Here is a 15,792-nt window from a genome sequence, read left to right as displayed (position 1 = left end):
ATTGTTGGTGCCAAATGGGCTGGTTTAAGTATTCCTGTAACTGCTGATCTCCTGGGATTTTCACACACAACAGTCTTCAGAGTTTACTCAGAATGGTGCCAAAAACAAAAAAACATCCAGTGAGCGACATTTCTGCTGGCAAAAACACATTGTTGATGAGAGAGGTCAACAGAGAATGGCCAGACTAGTGCTAATGTAAATCAGATGGCCACTCTGAACAATTTAGTGAGCAGAATAGGATCTCAGAATGCAGACAGATGGGCTACAACAGCTGAAGACCACGTCGGGCACATTATTAGAACCGTAGTGTTCCAAATAAAGTGCTCAGTGAGTGTATGTTAACATGAGTTGATGCATTATGAACAAACATAAACAATGAATAATATTTTGAAATATTTACATTAACCAAAATGAATAAATGTTGTAAAAAAGTTGTAAAGTATTTTTTATTGTTAATTCATTATATGTTATACATTAACTAATGTTAATTATTTGAGCCTTATTGTAAAAAAAAAAAAAAAAAAAAAAAATATGGACCTAAACAGAAATCATGTCTGAATCTAATTCTTGCAAAAGTAATTTTTTTCTCAAAAAATGTTTGCCTAGCGATGGCCAATTCCTGCTGAATACCCATTCACAGGGAAAATATACTGGAGTTATTTTGTCATTCTATATTACAAACAATGAGGTTCTGTTGTTTATAATCCCTGAGTTGCATCTAGCTGTTTTATAAACTGAATAATGACAGCAATTTTGAAACCCAGATCTGATGCATTTGGAATACTAATATTCTTGACATATTGAGATGGTCGCTATAACTGCATTTTCAGATAGGGACTTGTATTGCTCAAAAGAAGGGAAGGTCTACTTTATCTGCAGGTCAAAGCCCCAATTCCTTCCTTATAAGAGCCAGCTGGCAATATAAAAGTCACCAGTGTGACTGAAGTTATAATCGATAGACAGATATATTGTTGATTGTCAATTTTTTTTTTCAAGTAAATGGGTACCGTTGGCAGGTCTAGAATTAATGGAATGGTTTTGCGGTGGTAGAAATGTTTGAAATAGACATTTGGAATCCTGATGATCACACCTGCAAAAACTAGTCACGGATTACCCTCCATGCTCTGCAGAACTGAAAAAGCAGGTATAGATTATTTGGCTTGGAAGAGGAAAAGATGGCTGTCTAATCCCAGTCAGATGTGGTTACAGGTATAAGAGAGGATAAAGAAAGCGAGAGAACACGGATGAGTGTGAATAGAGACAGGCGGACTAAATCAGTCTCTCCGCAGTGGGTCCTTACAGGTCACCTTCCTCACTCTTTACTTAAAGATTATTCCCAGTCTTATTTTATGAGTAAATATGCTCCACAGAGACTGAAAATACTCACAAGGCTTTAGGTTTGGAATTCTGAGTAGTACAGATCACTGCGAAATGACAAAACACTTAATAAGTGACAAACACAATTTAAATCTGTCTCTAGACGAATGGAGGACCCATTCGAAAGGTCAGAAGCGAGTTGGAAAGGAAGTTAATTTAATCAGAGAAGTTTATGGGGAAGCAGTAGAGGTGCAGAGATTAATCCGGTAATGATGAAACAGGAGGATTTCTCATTCCATTAAAGCTCTCATTTCAAAACACGATTACAAAACACAGAGACAAATCCTTTCTGATGTTCCATCAGTGAGTGTAGTAACGATCTCTCCATTTGATGGTTCTACCAACTGTACTTTTAAAAAGTTTTAAAGGGATAGTTCACCCAAATATGAAAATACTGACATCATTTACTCACCCTCATGTCATTTCATACCTGTATGATATTTCTCTCAACCGTGGAACACTAAAGGAGAATTTGAAGCAGAATAGTTATGCTTCTCTTTACCATGAAACAACAACAGTGGGTGTCTAACAAGAACCAATGGTGTTGGGCATCACTGACATTGTGCATCTTGAGGTGCCATGTTTAACTGCTTAAATATTGCTCTCTTCCTCCCACTAAGCTATTTATATCTTCAGAAGACTTGGAATATAGTTCACAAGTTGTATGAACTTGCATACAGTAAACATGCTTTTATTGCAACCTAGTCTCATAGAATGAATGTTACTAACGTTTGCAAATTTAGTTTTACGTACTGCTTTCTAAATTTTCCTGCAGTTTCCTGTTAAAATTAACACTAGAGGCGCTACAACAACTGTGTGTTTTATACATTTTCACACAAATCACTGGTACTTCGACTGTTTATGGCTTCATAAACACTTATTTTTCGCTATATTACTCACAACCTGCTATATTATGATATCAAAATACTTTTACACTAACGCATAATTTGAAAAACAATACATTTTAATACTTGTATTGCAGACCCACCTACATTTACACACATATTTAAAAAATGATTAGCTTCCGCAGTAGCTCAGCTGATAGAGTGTTGGAATTTGGACTTGGAAATAGAGCCTCGAGCCCAGCCAAGGACGATCAGAGTGAAAGTGAAGCGAAAGTGCTATAAAAGTTATATGAAATGATGTGGTTGCTTCAGTAAATGTGCTTTTCAACTCAAATTTTCTCATTAAGAACTAGTGGTTAGGTTTAGGCCTTGGTTAAGTGTAAGGATGTCGGTTCACATCTTATTTATCTTTTTGAACACTATCGGTTATGTTTAGACCACTCATTTATCTTTTAGGATTCTATTGTTTAGGTTAAAGGCTACAGTTTAAGGTTAGTGAGGTACATTTTACTCATTAAACCTCCATCTAATATTCACCTTAATAACCTCATTTGATTACAGCACAATTTTACACTCGTTTTTGGGCTATGATTTTAAAAGCGTATATAGAACTCAGACAGCTACATGAATCATGGTTGTCCATGCTTTGTTTGAACCCTGAAAAGATGCACATTTTGTGAGCTTTTGATGTCTCTGAAAACATCTCAACCCCCACTAGCCCTAATGAACAAATATCGACATGTAGAACCCTCAGCAAGAACACATAATTAAAAAGGGGTATTCTTCTAAGCTCATCAGCTCTTTAATAAAGACACCCATTATCTCTTGCGAATTCTTTACACACTCACGCATGTGACGATCTCTGTTGCTCTTTCAGCACGTCCACTGCATTAATGGACTGTGTGAGCCATTGATTTCTAATTACACTGAAGTCCACTCTGGGGACAAATATTGTGTGCCACAGCCATCTTGTGGCTTATTGTAATCAGAGTTAGTATTGATTGGCTGTCCGGGCTGCAGAAGTGATCTGTTTTAAATACGCTGGGACTGTGGAATGGACTCAGGTTTAGCCCTGTGAGAGTAGCAGAGCAACTAAAGGCAATTACAGTGCTTGCACACTTGCAGCCAGAGAAACAACAAATGAGAGAGTGAACACCATGTGGCTTGTATTTGAAGTTTAAATCAGATATGCTATTAAAACATCTCTGGCTTAACTCTGTCATCCTTCCCATCATGAGACATAAGAGGATTGTGAAATTATTGTAATAACACTGTCTTTAGAAAACTTACTGGATAAATAAAATGTACATTAAAATCAACACGATATTCACAATGTTGCCTAATTTTACATCAGTAGCACAATCGTTATGCATATATTGTGAATAAAATATATATTTTCCAGCCTGAAAGGCATAGTATAGTGATATTTGGCATTGTGTGATATTTCATTAACTAAATAATTGTTGGTGATTCAATGCCAGGTGTGAATGTCAACATGATCACACTGGAAATTGACTTGTGGCTTCTGAAAGTTCATGTACCTTGAAATCAATACCTACATCCCTAATAAGATATTTTTGCCTCAATTCAAGCATAAACACATTTTCTTTAGTACTACTGAAGCAACCCCCCAAGACATGCTCTGCATATGAATATCCATATTTCCTTACTATATAGTGTGCCAAAAACAGTATGCCAATGGAGCATACCTGCCAACACTCCCGATTTTACCAGGTTTCTCCCGTTTTTCCACCCCTCCTCCCGCTGTACTCCCGATTGAAAATGTATCCCGATAAACTCACAATTTTCCACATCCACACTTTACTCATGAGAATGTATTAGACATCTAGGTAGGGTTGCCACTTGTCCTGTGAAATACGGGATTGTCCTGGATTTAAATATGAAATGATCAAATCAATATGGGACACGATTTGTCCCTTAAGCTGGTCAGATGGCATCACTGCGAAGTTGTTCCAGATCGTCAATTTAACACTGATATAAGTTGAACATTTTTCATATGGGGTGCCCCCCCCCCCCACAATGTCGCCCATGCCTAAATGGGTGTGTAGCGAAGCCATTATCTGTATATTTGTCTGCATCTATTGCTATGGCAAAATTATCTGTATCTGTATTTGGATTTAACCAGATGTGGGTGGGCTTTAACCAGAAGTGCGTCAAAGCTAAATGAAACGGACATTTTTAAATGTAACTCTATTAAATTCATAGTTTCCATATTTCAAATATGTCTTGTATAATTCATAAAATTATTATTTCATATAATAATAACAATTTATTTGTAGTAGTAGTATTAGTAGTATTCAATTATATTATTATTGTATTCTTTTATGCTGAATATGTTTGTTAACTATGGATTGCTCTCTTCATCCATATTGTCAAACAAACGGACATCAACAAAAAAAAATCATTAAGAAATAATAATAATAATAATAATAACACTAAAAAGATTCAATTTAAATCCAAAATAAATGACAACAATGTGACTTCTGGCAGCATTTACACTGTCACAAAAAATAAAAACAATTCCCCTATGAAGCACTTTGAAATGCAGTTCTAAATCAGAATGCATCTGATATCTGGACATCTGACCTAAACACTCCTATCTGATTCTCCTCGTATATCTGTCATTAATATCTACTCAAACAGAATTTTCATTACATCTCTGCATGTAGCCTATAACGATGTTATTCTGGAGATATGCAATGCCAAGCAATTGTGAAATGTGAAGCACACATTTTGAAGTGAGGAAATATTTTTTTGCAAACATTCAAAGAAATGTAGCATTCAAACATGTGAAAGCACTGTAAGTCTATCAGAAAGTTTTACAATACACTGGAGGCTGAGTTTTTGTTCAGATATAATGCGGAGGACATCATTATTTAGTTAAATTACATGTGCAGAATTAGCTAAATACAGTGGAATAAATGGCAAGAGCAGGCCTCTAGTATTTCCAGAAGAGAATATCGGTAAAAGTAAAAGCATGTTTTAGTTTTCCATAACCATATGTAAAGACATATTCTGAATAGACGTATATTCTATTGAGAGTTTAAACTTTTTTGGTATAAAGGCTTAATCAGATAATTACCTTAATCTGTGATGTGGATATATCATCGATTATGTGGTTAATGTTACGTGATGGACAGATGGGCTCCATTGTAAAATCATCCCTTGGTAATGCTCAGGTTGGTTCATAAATGCAAGCATTAAGATTCTTACATATGAACCATGTGAAACATTACCATTTTAAAAAAAAAGTGTATGATATAGTATCTCAGTTAATGTTACTCTTGATATGCTCAGATTTCTGAGATGTGCACAATAAAGAGACTGCAAACGAAATCAGAGACTGTGGCCATCTGATTTTAACTTAAAATCAATATGTAAGCATTTTCATTCTTAAAGTTTATACTTCATTAATATTGGTTTCACAGACTCATCGTGTTACAATTTTAGATATGCTTATTTAAAATATCGCTTTGTCCTTGTGCTTTTTGGACAATCAGTTTAATGAATATTGTTTTCCATTAGTCGGTAGGATTCGTTATTTGTTTTAAAGTCATTATTAGTGCTTTTATGAATAAAGTATTTGGCTTCAGGCACATCCCTACTTGAAATGTTCATGTTTCCCTCCTCTCCACCTTAGGTCTGCAAACCCAAGAATAATGGCATTTTGATAGATTATTAATGTTGATGTAGGCTCATTAATCTTTGAAAAGCCTGTAAAACCATGCTTTTTGTGAGAAGTACCTGCAGTGTCCGTAGAGGATGGAGGAAAGGCGACAGAGTCATGTGTACTGATTGTCACTTGGTCTGTGATTTTGAGAATATATCTGTGGAAGTGTGTTTTGTTTTTGTGAATGCATCAGTATATTTCATCTTGTGTAGCCAGAGTTTTGACTAACAGCTTTAAGTCTGATACACTTTCAGCTTTCAACTTTTCAGATCAGTCTGTTTAAATAGGAAAAGATTGTGAACGACACGCAAAGCAACCAACCACAGTTTTTGTTGTTATGCACTGTTTAGGGCTGGGTAAATCTAAAATTGAACATACTAAAATAACCGACTGGCATGGAAAAACCTGATGTCTGTGAACTGTTGTGCAGACAACACAAAAAAAATTATATGTATTAACTTTCTTACTGGCTTATATTGCATGCTAATGTTTTAAGACCTTGTTGTATGTCTGAATGTGATATAGTCCCGTAAGAAAAGCAGGGGATTGTGTGGATGGGGTGAGGAGAAAGTAATTTGTTTTTTGTCAACAGACACAGAGAGTGTAATCCCTAAACCATTACCTCGGAATACACTTGCTTGCTGGGAAGAGATTGCATACACACACAGCATAAGGAGATTTTTTCACCTCCTTCACAGTTCTGCAGACATTTGTGTATTTATTTATTTATTTATTTATTTATTAAAGTATTTTAAAGCAGTCTTGGAGAGTCATTCCAGTCCTTTCAGTCAGTAATAATACAGATCAGCATGTCTCTCTTGAACCTTTATGAGCAGCAATGGACTGAAGGCCTCTCATAACAGGGCACTGACCTCTACCTTTAGGGACACTAAAGGCTTATTGTATCGTTTATCATTTCCCACCAATCACATTCACAGCACCCCCATCTGTGGCCGTACTAACTGCAACCACAGTTAATCACTGCTTATTACTGTGGGAGGCACATCAGGTAGGCTGGAGTTTGAATGTAGGTTGTTTTGTTATTGTAGGAGTTCCAAATGAAAAGATTGTACAAGAGAAAGTCTTTGTGACAATAACAGTTTCAAGGATATAAAAAAATCAATTAGATAATGGATAACGTAGACGGATAGATTAGGGCTGCGCAATTAATCCGATTAAAATCCAAATAACATTATACAGCAGGTAGTTCCAGTCCTCTAATCTGGTAGGACGAAAGGTGTTCCTAGTTGCTGATATTTAGTATAACAGTACTGGGGCACTTCACTGTTTGCATTGCTCCACTTGTCTTTGTTTTCGACATTCCAGACAGGCTGTCAGTCTGTGCATTGCTCAGCAACATGTTATTTTGAACTATTTTCATTTGCTGAGCAAATGTAGACAAAAAGTTGGTCATATTGTGTCTAATATGTAATTTCATCGATATTACCTTTGTGTTTATAGAACTGTTGTAAAGTAATATCATTCTCGCAATCCTATGATATTGTGGTAACACTTTACAGTTAGGTTCCATTTTTTATCATTAGTTAACAACATTAGTTAACATAAACTAACAATGAACAATACTTTTACACCATTAATTCATCTTTGTTAATGTTAATTTTAACATATACTAATAATTTATTAAAATAAAAATTTTTATGTTAACATTAGTTAATAAACTATGAACTAACATGAACTAACAATGAACAATTGTATTTCTATTAAATAACAAAGATTAATAAATATTATAAAATATAAATCATTCATTGTTAGTTTATGATACATTAATACATAAACTAATGTTAACAAATGGAACCTTATTGTAAAGTGTTACTGATATTGCTTAAAGGTGCATTCAGTACATTTATATATATATATATATATATATATATATATATATATATATATATATATATATATATATATATATATATTATTTTATTTTATTTTATTTTTTATTTTTTTCACATTTTAGAATAATATTAAAGTCATCAAAACTATGGAATAACATAAATGGAACTATGGGAATTATGTTGTGACTAAACAAAATCCAAAATAGTGTTATATTTTAGCATCTTCAAAGTAGTCACCTTTTGCCTAGAATTTGCAGACTTGTTCTCTTGACATTTTCTCAACCACCTTCTTGAGGTATCACCCTGGGATGCTTTTTAAACATTATTGAAGGAGTTCCCATCTATGCTGGGCACTTATTGGCTGCTTTTCTTTATTATTTGGTCCAAGTCATCAATTTCAAAAACTTTTTTTTAATTAATTATTTTTTTTTCTTTATTACATTTTTTTTATATATATAATGAAATAAATTAATTTAATTATAAATTGGTGGCACAATTATATTTTTGTCTACAAAACTAATTTCAAACATTTAAGCATATGCCTTCAGATCAAAATATTTTTAAGATCATGAGAAACATTTCAGTCAAGTGTTTCAAAACTTTTGACTGGTAGTGTATATGAATTTGATAGCTGTACACCCACCTTGCTTAAAGCAGCAGCCTCTTTCCCAGCTTTATCCATATGAATATGGTTGAAATAAACACCTCTATTTCCATTCCCAGACTGCTGAAACCAGTTCAAAGCTCAACTTAAATTGGAGAATGTCTCTTTCATTGCAATGGGAAACATGCCAAGTCATGAGTGTACACTGTTGACATGGCTGCAATGCAAAGTACTTTTCTCCTTCATCATACTTCCATGTGTCACTGTTTTGTATTATTGGACATTTCCCAGTTAGAATTTAGTGCTCACTCAGATTTGACATAGTACACTACATCATCACCATAGTAACAGAAAAAGTGTTGCTTCACAGGTTATGTAATAAGCACTATCTTTTCCTCCTCTGATATCCTCTGAATATATTCTCATAGTTATTTGATATTATAAGCACTTGAAACCAGACTCATTCTGTGACAGCAGATGTAGTCTTCTCAACTTAAAAAGCACCTTTGATATGCAACACTGGACTTCTCAATTGTGTGTCCCCACTTCTGCAAGCTCTCACTCTCAGTAAAACCATTTTGCCACATGCTGTCCTTGCCTCTTCACCAATCACATTAAGATTTAAATTTCATCCAGCCACCAGTTTAAGGGCACTCAAAAGCCCTGTTAGAGGGAAGAGTAGAGAGGCTGTTTTCTCAGGAATGAGAGCAGACCTGTGAAAGTCCTCCATGCCATAGTTTGGACTTTTCATTGTTTTGCGATACACGGCCATGCTAGACTCATCGCTTATCAATGTGAACAGTCTCCATTAATAATAGTGTTCCTTGCAATCTAATCCCCCCAAAAAGTGTCTTTGAAAGTAATTCCAGAGCAAACAAAGTTTGATTTTTAATGCTAATGTATGAGAGATGGTGCCGTGGATGGCCGCCTCGGTATGGAGCTCTCCAGTTCTTTTGCTGTTTTTGTTTGTTTGTCCTGTGTTTAGTCATTTATTTCCAATCAGTTGTACCAGAGATGAGCTGCTGAATATTCAGCAGCACACGCCAGACAATCTTTTACTGGTTTTTGATTACTCAGACATTCTGTTGGGCATTTTAGTTGGAGGAGCAGCGGTGCTGTACAAGCGTGAAAAAATACGTAAGCAAGGGAAGCACGCAGGTCAAGCTCCGACAGCGTGGCTTTGAAAAATGCTGCCAAGCATCCACCTAGCTAATCACCGCTCTCTTCCTAACAAAACGGACAAATTACTTCTCCTCACCCCTCAAAAATAAGGACTTTGCAAATTCTGCTGCATTGTGTTTCACGGAAACCTGGCTGAGTGAAGCCATTCCAGACAGCGCGTTACATCTACCGGGCTTCCAGCTGTTCAGAGCAGATCACATTGCAGAGTTAATGGGGAAAACGAGAGGTGGTGGAATGTGTTTTTACATCAATGAATGTTGGTGTACAGATGTAACAACAATGAAGAAGATGTGCTGTCCTAATTTAGTGGCACTTTTCATAAACTGCAAACCTTTGTACTCACCGTGGGAGTTTTCCTCATGTATTCTTGTGAGTGTTTATATTCACCCACAAGCGTGTGTGAGCGCTGCACTGCAACAGCTGGCTGATCAGATCACAGACACGGAACAACAACACCCGGACTCACTTATTATTATTATTGGAGATTTTAACAAGGCAAATCTCACATGTGAACCGCCCAAATAGAGACAGCACATTACATGCCCCATCAGAGACAGAAATACACTGGATCACTGCTACACAACAATAAAGGATACATATCGCTCTGCGCCTCGAGCAGCTTTGGGACTCTCTGATCACTGTCTGGTTCAAATTCTTCCGACCTATAGGCAGAAACTAAAATCAGCTAAATCTGTATTAAAGACTGTAAAATGATGGACCAATGAAGCAGAGCTGAAACTAAAAGCCTGTTTTGACTGCTCTGATTGGAATGTTTTTGAGGCTGCAGCCACCAACCAGGACGAGCTCACAGATACTGTGACATCATGTATCAGTTTCTGTGAGGATATGTGCATTCCTACAAGGACTGATTTAACATACAACAATGACAAACCATGGTTTACATCAGGACTGAGGCAGCTTCGTCAGGCCAAAGGGGATGGTTACAGAAGTGGGGATAAAATATTGTACAAAAAGGCCTGACAGAGGAGATTAGAATGGCTAAAAGAAGCTATTCTAAAAGCTGAAAAACAAGTTCTCGGCTAACAACCCTGCATCATTGTGGAGAGGCCTGGAGGACATTACCAACTACAAAACTCCATCCCCCAACTCTATAAGGAATCAACAACTGGCTGACAATCTAAATGTGTTTTACTGTAGATTTGAAAAGACCAGTCTCACATCCCACACGTGCTCCGACATCACACAAACATTTACACCTCCTTCAACCCCCCTCCTCCCCTCTCCTGCTACTCAACCTGCACTTAGGATATATGAAGAGGATGTGTGCCGGGTCTTCCGGAAACAGAAGAAAAGGAAAGTACAGGGCCCAGATGGTGTTTTACCCACTTGTCTAAAGTCCTGTGCTGACCAGCTGGCCCCCATCTTCACACAGTTCCCTGCTGCTGCAAATGCTCCACCATCATCCCTGTCCCAAAAAACCCAAAATCACAGGACTTAATGACTACAGACCCATTGCTCTGACATCTGTGGTTATGAAGTCATTTAAGAGACTGGTGTTAGCCCACCTGAAGACATCACTTGACCATTTCTGGATCCCCTGCAGTTTGCTTATTGAGCTAACAGGTCTGTAGATGATGCAGTCAATATGGGACTGCATTACATACTTCAACATCTAGACAGACCAGGGACATATGCAATGATCCTTTTTGTGGACTTCAGTTTGGCTTTTAACACCATCAACCCCACTCTCTTATGAACTAAATTAACCCAGCTCTCTGTTCCCACCTCTATCTGTCAGTGGATCACCAACTTTCTGACAGAGAAGCAGCAGCTAGTGAGAATGGGGAAATTTACCTCCAGCACATGTACAATCAGCAATGGTGCCTCCCAGGGATGTGTATTCTCTCCACTACTCTTCTCCCTGTACACAAATGACTGCACCACCAAGGACCCCTCTGTTAAGCTCCTGAAGTTTGTAGACGACACTACTGTCATCGTCCTCATCCAAGATGACGATGAGTCTGCATACAGAAGGGAGGTTGAACAGCTGGCCATCTGTTGCAGCAAAAACAACTTGGAGCTGAATACGCTCAAAACAGTGGAGTTGATAGCGGACTGTGAGAGGAACACCCCAACATTACCCCTGCTCACCATTCTAAACAGCACTGTGGCTGAAGTGGAGTCATTCAGGTTCCTGGGCACTATCATCTTACAGGACCTGAAATGGAAGACCCAGATAGACTCAATTTTGAAAAAGGCCCAGCAAAGTTTGTACTTCCTTTGCCAGCTGAGGAAGTTCAACCTGCCACAGGCACTGCTGATACAGTTCTACTCAGCAGTCATTGATCTGTCCTCTGCACTTCTATAACTGTCTGGTTTGGTTTAGCTAGGGAAGGATAGTTTGGACTGCTGAGAGGATTATTGGTGCTTTCCTACCCACCCTGCAAGAACTGTACACATCCAGAGTAATGGAAAGGGCTGGTAAAATCAATCTCGACCCCATTCACCCAGAACACTTCCTTTTCGAACTGTTGCCCTCTGGCTGGAGCTACAGAGCACTGAGCACCAGAACAGCCAGGCACAGGAACAGTTTTTTCCCTCAGGTCATCCACCTCATGAACAGTTAAAATTGCCCCCAAATACTTTTCTTTTTGTTAACACAACCATGTGCAATATTCAGTCCATCCATTCCTACTTATATCTATATTTCATTTATATTTTTTAACATATCCTACCTCTGCTTCAATACATTACATCACCTGCACATAAATGTATATCTGTATATAAAATATTCGAACAATATTATTGCTCTATTGTATATTTCTCTTTTTATATATCTGTTAAATCTTATTTTTAACTTTTTATTATTATTATTATTTTATGTCACTATATGAATATATGTTTAAATGTATGTTTGTATATATGTATATACAATATGGTTGCATTCTATTTGCACTGGAAGCTTCTGTCACCATGACAAATTCCTTGTGTGTGTAAGCATACATGGCAATAAAGCTCATTCTGATTCTAATGTCTTATTCCTTACCAATTTCATTCTTAACTAATTTTAAAGAAGTAGTTCACTCAAAACTGAAATTTTGCCATAATTCTCTCACCCTCATGTTGTTACAAACCATGCTCTTATTGTTTTCTGTAGAGTAATCTTTATGCAGCTCTTCTTTCCACACAACGAGTTCATAGTCACCAGAGATGTCAAGCTCCAAAAAGGACCAAAACACTCTATATAAGAACTTTAAAAGTAGTCCAATGATGCATGTGCAATATTCAGTGCGATCTGAAGCCATGATAGCTTTGTGTGAAAAACAGATCTTTGACGGATATGGTCACAATGTGGTTATATGGAAAAGAGCTGCGCAAATCATACAGGTTTGGAACTACTTGAGAGTAAATAATGACAGAATTTTCATTTTTCAGTGAACTATCCCATCAAGGCCTTTTAAGCATTTTTAAAGCACTTGTGGTCAGTCATGTCTAATTTTTTAATGTGAGAGTTTTGTGTTGTTTGCAGGGTATGATGTACTTAGAAGAGAGGAGACTCGTGCACAGGGATCTGGCTGCTCGGAACGTCCTGGTGAAGTCACCCAACCACATAAAGATCACCGACTTTGGTCTGGCTCGCCTTCTGGATGCAGATGAGAAGGAATACAATGCAGATGGAGGAAAGGTCAGTGTTGCATGACACCAGCAAGACAAAGGGCATGCTTTCATCCTTTTGCATAGCATTGGTTTATAAATGCACTTGTGCTAATATCAAGAGATTTGTTTTCACATTTGTCCCTTGATGGTCCCTGGGTTTAAAACACAGTCTTGTGTGGCAAGCTATTTGGGATGTGCAAAGGGAAGCGTCACTATTATTACTTAGGGTTAGGGGATTTTTCTAAAAACCTAACCCTAAGTATTAAACTTTAGCACTCAGTCAGCACGTTTATGTTACAGACATAAAAAGACATGAGACTTGGGCTCGAAAGCAACCACCTAGTAACTGCCCATAACCTCATAGCAACACTATAAAATCTACTCAGAACATTTTAGCAAATGCCTAGCAATGCTCTGGTCACCATCCACAACATCCTACCACATTATAGCAGTGAATTTTGCAAGGACAATCACCACATACATTTTCTGTAAATGTAAAAATTAGTTTACTGCTGCATTTTTTTAGCTGAATATCATAATTTTCTCATACTCTTTTATCCTCTTTTCACCCACCTGGCGCTACTGTGTAATTTTCCTGCACTCAACTTGATGTGCAAATTGATTTATCTTATTCATCTGCATCTTCCTCTACTTACTAAAATAGAGTGTCCTGGGATTTGCTCTGTTCCGTTTAGCTCCAGTCATCTACCATTATGAATCAGCATGTTTGTGCTCTGAGTTAGGAGAGATTGTACACCTCTGAAAACAACGGCTTAGTTTAGTCTGTTACCCACTGGGACTGTGCACACATATAGTCCAACCTGTTTCCCATTTTAAAAGTAACTTAGATTCCCATACTTGAATATTATTTTGTATAAAGACTTTATTTCTTTCCTCCAAAGTAGAAGATTAAAATAATTAAATATTACTGGTTATTCCATTTCTGAAATATTAAATTTCCAATTCCATAATGCATTGTGCATGATACTGTGGTAATGTTTGACTTTAGCTATGTAAGCTTTGAAGAAACTTTGTCATGTTTTGTAAAAAAAAAAACAGTTATTCTCTGCTCACTGTGCTCACTTGATGAATGCTATTTTCTAACTTTATTACTTTTTTATGTGCAGTATAACCTCCCATTTTATTTATTAAACACAAACAACTCAAATTTGCTCAAACCCCCTTTTTTCTTTTTGTCAGATGCCTATAAAGTGGATGGCCTTGGAATGCATTCACTACAGAAAGTTCACCCACCAGAGCGACGTTTGGAGTTATGGTGAGATGAGCCCAAATTTTACCCACAATAAAATTGGCATGGGTTTATTCTATAGTAAAACTATTTGGTCAGAAAATAGATAGTCCTGCCAAAAACTCTGAATGTTTATTAAACAAACAGAGTATTGTTTAGATATGTCACAATGTTGATACTTTTGGGGGGAATCAATCTATAAATTGGTTACTTAACTTGTCTTTGCATATTAAATTGGGATTGGAGAAAGTATTCTTACAAGATTTTTGAATGATGGTTCATTCTTTTAGGAGTGACTATCTGGGAGTTGATGACATTTGGAGGGAAGCCATATGATGGAATTTCTACACGAGATATCCCTGACCTGCTGGAGAAAGGAGAGAGGCTTCCTCAACCTCCCATCTGCACTATTGATGTCTACATGGTCATGGTCAAATGTAGGAGTGCTTTTCTCAGATTCTCATGCTGCACAGTTTCAATTTATTTGCATGTCCTTTACACCCATGACAATATAAATAAGCCCAGATGGAATCTTAATTTTATTTTATTTATTTTTACATTTTCTGCACTGATTTTGAGGGGGGAAATATTAAAAATTATGTGCAATGGATTTCAGCATTGTAAAATATTTTAAACAGAGATGACACTAAAGCCTTTTTGGTAGCTAAAATCATACTTAAATAAAAAAGAATAAAGAATAGGAAAAAAATAAACATCCAATGGGTGGGGGATTGGTAGGAGTTTCTAAATGACAGGCATTCCAATTCTGTGGAAATCTGTAGTCATTTGACCAATCAGCATCCATTAGAAAAACTATCGGTTTTAAAACCGAGCAATTCGGCATGCATAAACCTGATCTAGTGTTTTTTTAATGTGACAGAGATTGGTTCAGAATATAATATGTTTGCAGCTCTTTTTATTTACCCTGATGTGATTGCCACAAGTGGAATGTGTGGATGTGGGGTCAGAGGACATCATCTTTCAGCACTGTAGTGAGGCAGGGGCAATGTTGCTCCTCTAGGGAACTGCAGCTCTGAGTGACAGCAGGCGGCCCGCTCTCTCATCCTTCACCATGTTAAAGTCACCGTCACTTCTTGGCATTGACATTCCATTGAGACCATATATGTAAAAAGAGATTTTCTCAATTTGAGCAGTGGTGCACCCCCCCAATGTTAAAGGAGAATTTCTGTCATTACTTACTCAAGTCATTTTTTTCTATGGAACACAAAAGGATACATTTTTATAAGAATTGTGTCTAAAAAGGACAAAAAGTAGTTGCACTATATCCAAGTCTTCTGAAAACACATGGCAGCTTTGTGTCAGGAACCGAACAAAATTCAGGTCACTTTAATGTCATTAATTAAAATTAATGT

General features: G+C 36.8%; 1 protein-coding gene across 1 annotated transcript in view; it reads left to right on the top strand.

The window, feature by feature from the left end:
* The window catches only part of erbb4b (erb-b2 receptor tyrosine kinase 4b), a 583,317-nt gene that overhangs the window by 548,486 nt on the left and 19,039 nt on the right, over window positions 1-15,792 (top strand). The window contains exons 21-23 of the mRNA XM_051707947.1: window positions 13,043-13,198; window positions 14,371-14,446; window positions 14,710-14,856. Coding sequence (XP_051563907.1) covers window positions 13,043-13,198; window positions 14,371-14,446; window positions 14,710-14,856 — 379 coding nt within the window. The remainder of the gene's footprint in view (window positions 1-13,042; window positions 13,199-14,370; window positions 14,447-14,709; window positions 14,857-15,792) is intronic.

The sequence above is a fragment of the Myxocyprinus asiaticus genome, chromosome 10, assembly GCF_019703515.2.
Source record: "Myxocyprinus asiaticus isolate MX2 ecotype Aquarium Trade chromosome 10, UBuf_Myxa_2, whole genome shotgun sequence".
In the NCBI taxonomy this organism is placed as follows: Eukaryota; Metazoa; Chordata; class Actinopteri; order Cypriniformes; family Catostomidae; genus Myxocyprinus; species Myxocyprinus asiaticus.
This window is presented reverse-complemented; position numbering and strand designations above follow the sequence as displayed.